The sequence below is a fragment of the Pristis pectinata genome, chromosome 29 (genome assembly GCF_009764475.1).
Source record: "Pristis pectinata isolate sPriPec2 chromosome 29, sPriPec2.1.pri, whole genome shotgun sequence".
Classification (NCBI taxonomy): Eukaryota; Metazoa; Chordata; class Chondrichthyes; order Rhinopristiformes; family Pristidae; genus Pristis; species Pristis pectinata.
In genome coordinates, this window is record NC_067433.1 from 4,891,753 (window position 1) to 4,902,731 (window position 10,979).

The window sequence follows — 10,979 nt, forward strand, 5'->3', positions numbered from 1 at the left end:
CAGTGATAATAATTCCGATATAAGCAGCTTATCAACAAAGTTGAAACACAAGGCATAGAAGGGACATTGATAGCAGAGACACAAAGTTGGCAAAGTAACAGATACAGAGGGTAATGGTTGGTTTCCACTCTGGAGGAAGGCAAATAGTGGCATTTCCCAGGGATCAGCATTAGGCCATTGCTTTTCAGGTCAAAGATTTCTTCTCCTTAAAACCAGGATCTGGGGCACAAGCCACAATTGCTAAATTTATGGATGACAAAACTGATGAACTGCCAAACGGATAGTTGTGGATTGCAGTGGAATCTCGACAGACTCCTGGAATTGGCAGATGAAGTTTAATGCGGAGAAATGTGAAATGGTTCCTGCTGCTAAGAGGAATCGGAAGCAATAGAGAATGAAGAACAAGCACTAAAACGGGTGCAGGAGAGGAAGTTTTAAATATAAACAATTCCTGGCTTTATTAATAGAGTATAAAAGCAGGGAAGTCATACTGAATCTTTATAATGCACGGCAGTGCTGTGTTCAATTCTGGTCACTTCATTATAGCAAGGATTTAAAGGGGTTATGGAGAGTCCAGAGAAGATTTACAAGGATGGTTCCTGACATGATGAACTACAGTTACAAAAATAACATTAGAAAGGCTGGGACGACATAATCAACACTTATTTCTAAGCTTCACCTACACCGTCCTATTTGAAGAACCTTCCAGAATAATTTCTCTCCTTACTGTTGTATTAGATTCCTTGACAATGCAATGCAAACTCCTCTTTTACACTCTCCATTCCACCTGAGGATTCTACACCATGCGTTCCCCCTGCCCTTCTTTCAACCACTTCTGTGACAGTAACATTATATTCCCATGTGTTAATCAATGCCATCAGCTCCCCTGCCTTACCAATCGATAGTATTGAGGGACAGATCCCTCCATCCCCACCCTCCTACACCCCCCTCCTCTCAGCCCCCCCACTCCCATCCCTTCCCCCTCACATCCCTCTCCATCCCCCTCGCTCCTCCTCCCACCTCCCTTCCCCGTCCCCCTCCCCTCCAGCGTCCCCCCTTCTCCTCATCTCCCATCTCTCTCCTCCTCATCCCTCTTCCACCCCCCACCATCCCATCACTCCTCCTCCCAATCACCTCTCCATCCCTCCCCTCATCCCTCTCCCTCCATCCATCCATCCTTTTTCTTTCCTCCTCCTCCATCCATCCCCCCCACCATCCCTTCTTATCCCCACCCCTCCTCCTCCCTCCCCCTCCACCCCTCCCTCCCTCTCCCCCTTCCTCCTCCCTCCCTCTTCCCCTCCTCCCCCTCCCCCCTCCTTCTCCCCCCTCCCCCCTCCTCCCTCCCTCCCCCTCTCCCTCCTCCTCCTCCCTCCCCCTCCCCCCTCCTCCCCTCTCTCCCCCTCCCCCCTCCTCCTCCCTCCCCCTCCCCCCTCCCTCCTCCTCCCCTCCCTCCCCCCCTCCCTCCCCCCCTCCTCCTCCCCTCCCTCCCCCCCCTCCTCCTCCCCTCCCTCCCCCTCCTCCCCCCTCCTCCCCTCCCTCCCCCCCCTCCTCCTCCTCCCCCCTCCCCTCCCTCCCCCCCCTCCTCCTCCTCCCCTCCCTCCCCCCCCTCCTCCCCCCCTCCTCCTCCCCTCCCTCTCCCCCCTCCTCCTCCCCTCCCTCCTCCCTCCCCCTCCTCCTCCTCCCCTCCCTCCCCCCCCTCCTCCTCCCCCCCTCCTCCCCTCCCTCCCCCCCCTCCTCCCCCCCTCCTCCTCCCCTCCCTCCTCCTCCTCCTCCTCCTCCCCTCCCTCCCCCCCCTCCTCCTCCCCTCCCTCCTCCTCCTCCCCTCCCTCCCCCCTCCTCCTCCCCTCCCTCCCCCCTCCTCCTCCCCTCCCTCCCCCCTCCTCCTCCCTCCCTCCCCCCTCCTCCTCCTCCTCCCCTCCCTCCCCCCTCCTCCTCCTCCCCTCCCTCCCCCTCCTCCCTCGGTCTGGGTCCGGTCCCCCGGTCCCCCGGTCCCCCGCCCGCACCTTGCCGTGCCGGTGGTTCCCGTTCACGAACAGCGTCACCCGCCGCATTGCCGCCACCGAGCGAAGCCCCCCCCCCCTCCCGGACACGCTCACCGAAACCGGAAGTTACGGACGGCACGCGGCAGCTGATTGACAGGAGCCGCCACCATTCGGAACGCGGGCGCGGAAGATCGACAGCAGCCCCCGCCAATCGGACGAAGGGGCGGTGCCAGCGGGACGGAGACGAGGGAGGGCCGCCGGAAACGGGTCCGTCCCTGAAAAGGCTCCTGGTACAAAGTAGGAAGCAAATGTGACCGGACCTCAGGTTCCGTTACCGCGGTAACAGAGCCCGTCCGCTCTCCATGGCAACCCCGGCACCACCTCAGTAACCGCAGCCGCCGGCGGGCCGCGTGTCCGCCTTTTATGTTTTGTTCCCGCGGCATCGTTGGAGATGCGCCCTCCGCCTGATCACGTGAGAGGGGTCGTCGTGCCCCCTGTCGGCCGGGAGGTCGCACCGCCCCCCCACCAGCTGGGAGGTCGCACTGCACCCCGCACCGCCCCCTGCCGGCTGGGAGGTCGCACTGCACCCCGCACCGCCCCCTGCCGGCTGGGAGGTCGCACTGCACCCCGCACCGCCCCCTGCCGTCGGGAGGCCGCACCGCCCCCTGCCGTCGGGAGGCCGCACCGCCCCCTGCCGTCGGGAGGCCGCACCGCCCCCTGCCGTCGGGAGGCCGCACCGCCCCCCTGCCGGCTGGGAGGTCGCACTGCACCCCGCACCGCCCCCTGCCGTCGGGAGGCCGCACCGCCCCCTGCCGGCCTGGAGGAGGAGGTGGTGAAGACGAGGCTGCCCATGGGAGGCAGCGAGTCCACCGGGGCCAGCAGCTGCCACACCCGGGGACCGAGGGCGGCATCGTCCGGCTCGCCCCCTTTCACAGAGTGGCAGCAGAATCCGATGGGAATGTGGGGGAGAATAACATGGGATTAGTGTAACTGGATCTTATGATCAGCAGGGACTCAGTGGGCTGAAGGGCACGTTTCTGCGTCAATGACAATGACCGAGGGCGGAAACTCCTCCTTGTCTCCGTCCTATGTGACGTGCCCCTTATTCTCAACCTGTGCCCCTGGTCCTAGGCTCCTCAGGCAGGGGGCACGTCTTCCCTGCACCCGGCCCCTCGAACCCTTCAATGATTTTGTACATTTCAATGCAATCACCTCCCAATCTTCTAAACTCCAGTGAAGACGGCCTCAGCCTTCTCAATCTCTCCTCATCTGGCTAACCAGCCAACCCTAGAGAAGCTCTGCTGACTCCCTCCGTGAGAGCAATTAAAAACCATGAGATGGATTAGATTCGCTGCTTCACTTAACTTTTCATGGAAGACCCATCCATTGGTCCTTGAGTTCAGGCCCCTGTGGTATTGCTGTGGCTGCCAGAGACTTCTCTTTGGAGAGACGGAGGATGAGAGGTGACTTGATAGAGGTGTACAAGATGATAAGAGGCATAGATCGAGTGGACAGTCAGAGACTTTTTCCCAGGGCGACAATGGCTAACACGAGGGGACATAATTTTAAGGTGATTGGAGGAAGGTATAAGGGGGACGTCAGGGGTACGTTTTTTACACAGAGAGTGGTGGGTGTGTGGAACGCACTGCCTGCAGAGGTGGTGGAGGCAGATACATTAGGGACGTTTAAGAGACTCTTAGATAGACACATGAGTGATAGAGAAATGGAGGGCTATGTGGGAGGGAAGGGTTAGGGAGATCTTAGAGCAGGATAAAATGTCGGCACAACATCGTGGGCCGTAGGGCCTGTACTGTGCTGTAGCGTTCTATGTTCTATGTCCCTGAGATTCTGCGGATGCTGGAATCTGGAGCAACACACACAAAAGGTCGGAGGAACTCAGCAGGTCAGGCAGCATCTATGGAGGGAAATAAACAGTCGATGTTTCGGGTCGAGAGCGTCAGGATTGGAAAGCCAGAATAAAAAGGCAGGGGGAGGGGGTGGGGCACGAGCCAGCAGGTGATAGTTGAGTCCAGGTGAGAGGGGGAAGGTAGGCGGGGGTGGAGGGGGATGAAAGGGAGAGATGTGAGAAGCTGGGAGGCGAGAGGTGAAAGAGGCAAAGGTCCGAACAAGATGGAATCTGATAGGAGAGGATGGTGGAGCTTGGAATAAAGGGAAGGAGGTGAGGAACCAGAGGAAGGAAGGTGTGGGGGAGGGGCAGGTGGTGAGGGCGGGGGAGGGGAAAGAGAAGGGACGAGGGGGCCACAGGATTGAGGGAAAACAGAGGGGAGGGGTTGCTGGAAGTTAGAGAAATCGATGTTGATGCCGTCAGGTTGGAGACTGCAAAGACGGAATATGAGGTGTTGCCTCCCTAACCTGCGTCTGGCCTGAGGGTGGCAGTCGAGGAGGCCGTGGACGGACATGGTAGTAGGGGGACTGTTCCTCAGTATGTTTCTGCCTGGTTGCTCCGATGTTTGGGACTGGGTCTGGTTTCCCCGGGTCACCTCCAGCTGGAGTTCACCGTCCCCTGTTCCCAGGCGGAAGGCGCAGAGGTTGGGGAGGGTTGGGGTTTGAGAAGGTTGACGAGCCGGGAATCTGACCCCTCCCTGCATCCTGTAAGGTGCCGTGAGACCGAGGTCGCAGGAGGTCGGGATGAGACCGAAGCCAACAGTTGTGGGGCTGGCTTCGTGGATCAGGATGTGGGTTGGGAGGGAAGGGGGCGGTGAGCAGTGGGTGGGACTGATCTTGGCATCGTCCGTCCCACGTGTGATTTATTCTCCAAGGTGTCACCATGTTCTGTGCCACTGAGGGGCGCCTATCTCCACACAATCAGCCGCTTCACCACACTCAGCAACACTTGTCCAAGGTCCTCCAGAACTCAGTCATCCCCTCCCCGACTCAACACACCCCCCCAGGCCACTCGGCCCCCAACGTCCACACCAACCCCTGGGCACCCATCTTCCAACACCAGCCTGTAACCTTCTGTGAATGGCCAATTCAATGCCGTCAACAACTCGGCTTCCACCACTCTCTCAGGGAGTGTGTTCCAGGTCCTCACCGCTCCCTGGGTGAGGAAGGTCCCCGTCAGATCCCCAATCTCCTCCTCCCCCTCCTCCCCATCCCTCTTCCCCCTCCCTCCTCTCCATCCCCTCCCTCTCCCTCCATCCCTTCTCCCTCCATCCTCTCCTCCTGCCCCTCCATCCCCTCCATCCCCCTCCCCCCATCCCCTCCTCCCCTTCCAAGTATAGAACAGTACAGCACAGGACAGGCCATTCGGCCCACCATGTTGTGCCAAGCTTGATGCCAATTTACACCAAGTGTCCTCCTGTTCCCCCTTTCCCTAATCTGTGCCCTCCAGTTTTATCTTCCTCTGATGGGGGAAAGTTTCCTGCCATCTAATTATTTTACATACCTCAGTAGCCTCCTCCGCTCTGTATGTTTCGGTTACAAACACACAGCGAATGTCGAGGGCAGGAGCTGGGAGCTGCCGTGTTCAGGAGATGGATGGGTTGCTGCTGGCTGGGTGTTCTGTCTGTACCTCTCGCTGCCTTGGTGAAGCAGCCAGCATAATCAAAGACCCCACCACCCGGGTCATTCTCTCTTCTCTCCTCTTCCATCGGGTAGAAGATACAGGAGCCTGAGGGCACGTACCACCAGACTTAAGGGCAGCTTCTACCCCCACTCGTGATAAGACTATTGAATGGTTTCCTTATACGATGAGATGGACTCTGACCTCACGATCTACCTATTGTGACATTGCACCTTATTGCACTGCACTTTCTCTGTAGCTGTGACACTTTACTCTGTACTGTTATTGTTTTTACCTGTACTACATCAATGCACTCTGTACTAACTCAATGTAACTGCACTCTGTAATGACTTGACCTGTATGGTCAGTATGCAAGACAAGTTTTTCACTGTACCTCAGTACAAGTGACAACAATAAACCAATACCAATACCAGTCAGGGACATGAACCAGTGCCAGTTGAGTCAGTTGTGGTCATGGCTCCACATGCGTGTGAGGTGACACATCCTCCCCTCAGGAGATATTTACACATTAAAGGAGAGGAGGCAGTCTCCTGCACCCAGCTCTGCGGGGGCAGAGGGGGGAGAGGTGGTGTGGGGGGGGGTGGTGGTTTCTGCAGCAATGAACAAGCTGATCATGCAGAGAGCTGAACCCCCCCATTGTACCATGGGTCTGCCATAGGGGACGGTGCAGGACACAAGGCCGAGGTTATCTCACTCTTGGTTCCTGCTCACATGAGCTTGAGTCACCCCAGAGGAAACTCTCCACACCTACTGCTTAATCACATACACACGTGGCACACAGTGACACATCAAGTGCACACGGCCCCCCTCGCATCATGTGACACCATTCTCACCGCTGCCTCACTACCACTGGCGGAGCAGTGTGATACCTCGAGTTCAACTTCAAGGTTATTGTCACAGGTGTCCATCCCCAGGGGATACATGCCATGAAAGTTAACTTCACACAGCAGCAGTGTACATTACAAACATAAGTTAGCTTAAAGTTAGTCAGAGGCTTTTTCCCAGGGCTGAAAATGGTTGCCACAAGAGGACACAGGTTTAACGTGCTGGGGAGTAGGTACTGAGGAGATGTCAGGGGTAAGTTTTTTACTCAGAGAGTGGTGAGTGCATGGAATGGGCTGCCGGCAACGGTGGCGGAGGCGGATACGATAGGATCTTTTAAGAGACTTCTGGATAGGTACATGGAGCTTAGGAAAATAGAGGGCTACGGGTAAGCCTAGTAATTTCTAAGGTAGGGACATGTTAGCACAGCTTTGTGGGCCGAAGGGCCTGAATTGTGCTGTAGGTTTTCTATGTTTCTATGCTAAACTTAATTATACATAACTTACAGGACAAGATAAACATAACGGCATCAGTGCAAGTTGAGAGAGAGGAAAAGAGATGTAGTCCGAGGCAGTGTTAGGGTTTCTCAGGTCAGTTCAAGAACCTGATGGCAGTTGTTGAACCTTGAGGTCTTCAGGCTCCTGTACCTCCTGCCTGACGGTAGCATCGAGAAGAGGGCACGGCCCGGATGGTGGGTGTCCCTGATGATGGATGTTGCCTTCCTGAGACATCGCATCTTGTAGATGTTCCTCAATGGTGGGGGGGGCTGGTTGTACCCGTGATGGAACTGCTGAGTCCCCACGGACTCTGTAGCCTCTTGCGTTCCTGAGCATTCCAGGCCATGATGCAACCAGTCAGACTGCTTCCTAGTGTAGATCTGCAGAAGTTTGTCAAAGTCCTTCACTCACTGCCCGTGCACTGGGAAAACAGAAGCCTGCAGTGGGCAAGCTTCTTATCCTGAGCGTCAGCTGGGGCATAGGGTGAGGGGACGAAACCAAGGCTCCCTGGGACAATGGAGCTGAGGGAACAGGGAGTACGAAGCCTGTCAGGCAGGTAACTGAGATCCAGGCGAAAACAGGCTGAGGTGGGAAACGGAAATTTGTTTGCATACTGAGGGGCCGTGCATAGGGAACGGCAGTTAACATCAAGACATCTACAGGAGGTGCTGCCTCAAGAAGGTGGCATCTATCATCGAGGATCCCCACCATCCCGGGCCGTGCCATCTTCTCACAGCTACCCATCGGGCAGGAGGTACAGAAGCCTGAAGTCCCACACCACCAGGTTCAGGAACAGCTACTTCCCTTCAACCATTCAGTTCTTGAACCAACCTGCACAACCCTAATCACATGCAGTATAGCAAACACTATGACCACTTTGCATTACAATGGACTTTGTTTCTTTTCATTCTAATTGTGTTTCTTTCTTGTAAAAAGTGTGTATAATTCATGTTTAATTTATGTTTTTCTTGTGAATGTTGTGTATCTGATGCTCTGTGCCTGTGATGCTGCTGCAAGTAAGTTTTTCATTGCACCTGGTGCACACATGAACTTGTGCATCTGACAACAAACTCGACTTTGACTTTTTATTCAGACTGCTACTTGGTCTCTTTCCATTATAACCCTCTTTGTATTCATGTATTTACAGGTGATCCCCGTGTTAGGGGGGTTTACATTCCGAGAAAACCATCCGTATCATGATTTCCCTAGTGCCAAGTCACATCATCTGTAAATTGAAATTAAATAAATTTGGGGTTCATTTAATTACTTTGTTTTCACATAACTTTCATGAGAGCAAATTTTGTCTCAGTTTTACTCAGATTTTCTGGTGGTGATTTGTGAATTCTGTAAGGGTGGATTTCTGTTACCCCAACTGCTGTAACGTGTCGGTCACCTGTATAAATTATCTTCAGCTCTTCCTTGATTCTACCAGCCAATAGTTTTTATGTGCAGTTTGCCCCGGTTTAGAATGTTTCATCGTGTTCTGCCTTTGTCCTTTTCTGCACCTATGCTGAATCGACTTGAATTACGATCACTACCCTTGTTGACCTCTCCCCTTGCCCAACTTCATTTCCTGGAACTAAATCCGATGTTGTCCCCTCGGGAGCTGAACATACTGATTTAAAACAACTTCCTGATGCATTTCAAGAAGTCTGATCCATCTAATCTCCTTACCGCATTACTGCCCCAGTTAATACGTACAACAGAGAACAGTACAGCACAGGAACCGGCCCTTCAGCCCACAGTAGTGTTGTAGTGTAGCGGTCAGTGTAACGTTTTACAGCGCCAGCGACCCGGGTTCAGATTCCAGCCGCTGTCCGTAAGGAGCTTGTACGTTCTCCCCGTGTCTGCGTGGGTTTCCTCCAGGTGCTCCGGTTTCCTCCCACATTCCAAAGGCGTACGGGTTAGGAAGTTGTGGCCATGCTATGTTGGCGCCGGAAGGCGTGGCGACACTTGCGGGCTGCCCCCAGAACACTCTACGCAAAAAAGATGCATTTCACTGCGTGTTTCAATGTACATGTGACTAGTAAAGATAACTTATCTCATGTCTGTGCTGAACACAGTACCTCTGCTGCATATGAATCCATATCTCTCCACTCCCTGCATATTCATGTGTCTAACAGCCTCTACATGTCACTATCGTACCTGCCTCCACCACCACCCCCGGCAGCCCGTTCCAGACACCCACTGCTCTCTGTGTGAGAAAACCTGCCCCACACATCCCCTTTAAACTTTCCCCCTCTCATCTTAAACGCACGTCCTCTGGTATTTGACATTTCTACCCTGGGAGAAAGATTCTGACTGTCCACCCTACCTGTGCCTCTCAGGACTTCATAAACTTTTTCTCAGGTCTCTGATGCTCCAGAGAAAACAACCCAAGTTTGTCCAACCAGTCAATGTTAGGTTTGTTGAAATCCCGATCCATCACCAGCCTGCTGTTTTTTGCACTTCCCAGTAACGTGGTCCCACATACCTGCTTTTCTCTCTGCCGCTGACCGTTGTGGGGATCTTTTGTTCACTCCCAGCCATGCGACTGCATCTTGTGTTGTTCCTCTGTTCAAACCCAATTTCTGATCTTTCTGGTCTGTGGGCTTCCCCCTCAGCATCCACAGGGTGAGAAGGAAAATCCCCTCAACAGGAGCAGGCTGCCCTGTACCAGTAACTGGTGGTGAGGGGGTTAATTCCCTCTAATGGGAATGGGATTCCCTGTACCAGTAACTAGGGAGAGGTGGGTGAGGAGGGTTAATCCCATCGGACAGGGAATGGGTGCCCAGGTGAAACAGTGAAGGTGGGAAGAGGGAGTGTCCTTGACTCACTGTTCCCACATCCCTCTCTCCTCTGATCTCCGGCCAACCAGCCAATCACTTCAGCCCTTCAATCACTGCCTAAGTGTGAGCTTTGCCCTCCTTGAGACGTCCCTGATGGTGGTCACACTGATCCCTCCAGCATCTCCTGTCCTTGGAGAGTGTGGTGCAGAGACACAGAGACATGGAGGGGTTTCCCATTGGGACACGTCACCCTGACATGTTGGGCCCTCAGGGATTTACCCATTGCTGGCCGGTGCTTGAGGAAGGGGGTAGTTGCTATTTGACTGCACTAGGCAGCACTGGAGGCCTGAGTAGTTCTCAGGGGCAGCGACCGAGTGTTGAATTTTGACCCACGCACTTGGGTCTCCAGTAGATCAAAAAAGTTGAACTTCCTGCTGCTCTGTGTCCAACCTCTGCGAACCCAGATCATTCACTGAGCCCCTGCCTACACCCGTACTTGGTTTGTGATCTACACCAGCCCAGACCAGCAAATCCTCCATTTTAAAATCTCGCCCTCCTGTTCTGTCCTCTCCCTCATCTGTTCCATGTTCTCATTTCAAAAGCACTCCCAGCCCCCACAACCATCCTTGTCTCTATAACGCCCTCTGTCTCTACACCCTTCCCCGCCTCTGTAACCTCCTCCAGCCCCCACACCTCTCCCTCTCTGTGTCCCCTCCAGCTCCTACATCCTTCTAATCCCTGAAACCTCCCCTAGCCCCTGTTCCTACCTCTGAAACCTCCTCCATCCTTTTTAACACTCTCCCTATCTCTCTGGTCGCCTGCGGCTCACAGACCCATCCCTGTCTCAGTGACCTCCATCGGAGCCTATAACCCTCACCACCCTTGTCATTTCCTCAGCCCTACAGTCCTGCCTATCTCTGTGACCTGTCCCAGCCCCTAAAGTCCTCCTTAACTCTCTAATCTACTCCAGGACCAACATCTCGACTGACGTCTGTAACCTGCTCCAGCTCCGACAACATGTTCTTCCACTAATCTCCACTGACAGCTGTATTCAGCTGTCTGTCTGTCTCCCTCCCTCTCTCCCTCCCCCTTCTTTCCCCCACTCCCCCTTCCCCCTCTTTCTCTCTCTCTCTCTCTCTCCCTCCCTCCCTCTCTCTCTGCCACTCCATCTCTCCCTCCACCTTAGAACCTCCCTCTTTGACCATGTTTACATATCTCATTGTCCAACAACATGGGGCTTTGCTGGCTTCAGGAAGGTGCTCTGAAAATGTAAGTCGTTGATTACATTGAACTGGCATTTGATTTGTCAACTATGTCCAGGAGAATCTGTCCACCCTTGGCTTCCGATGCTTGCGCTATGGTA

General features: G+C 54.5%; 1 protein-coding gene across 3 annotated transcripts in view; it reads right to left on the reverse strand.

The window, feature by feature from the left end:
• Positions 1-10,979, reverse strand: part of LOC127584346 (BTB/POZ domain-containing protein KCTD9) — a 41,368-nt gene that overhangs the window by 25,989 nt on the left and 4,400 nt on the right. For 2 of the 3 annotated variants that reach the window (XM_052041065.1, XM_052041063.1), the window contains exon 1: positions 2,004-2,062. The exons of the other annotated variant lie outside the window; for it this stretch is intronic. In XM_052041065.1, coding sequence (XP_051897025.1) covers positions 2,004-2,051 — 48 coding nt within the window. In that variant the 5' untranslated portion in view covers positions 2,052-2,062. Of the gene's footprint in view, positions 1-2,003; positions 2,063-10,979 lie in introns of those variants that run through there. 3 annotated transcript variants of the gene reach the window in all.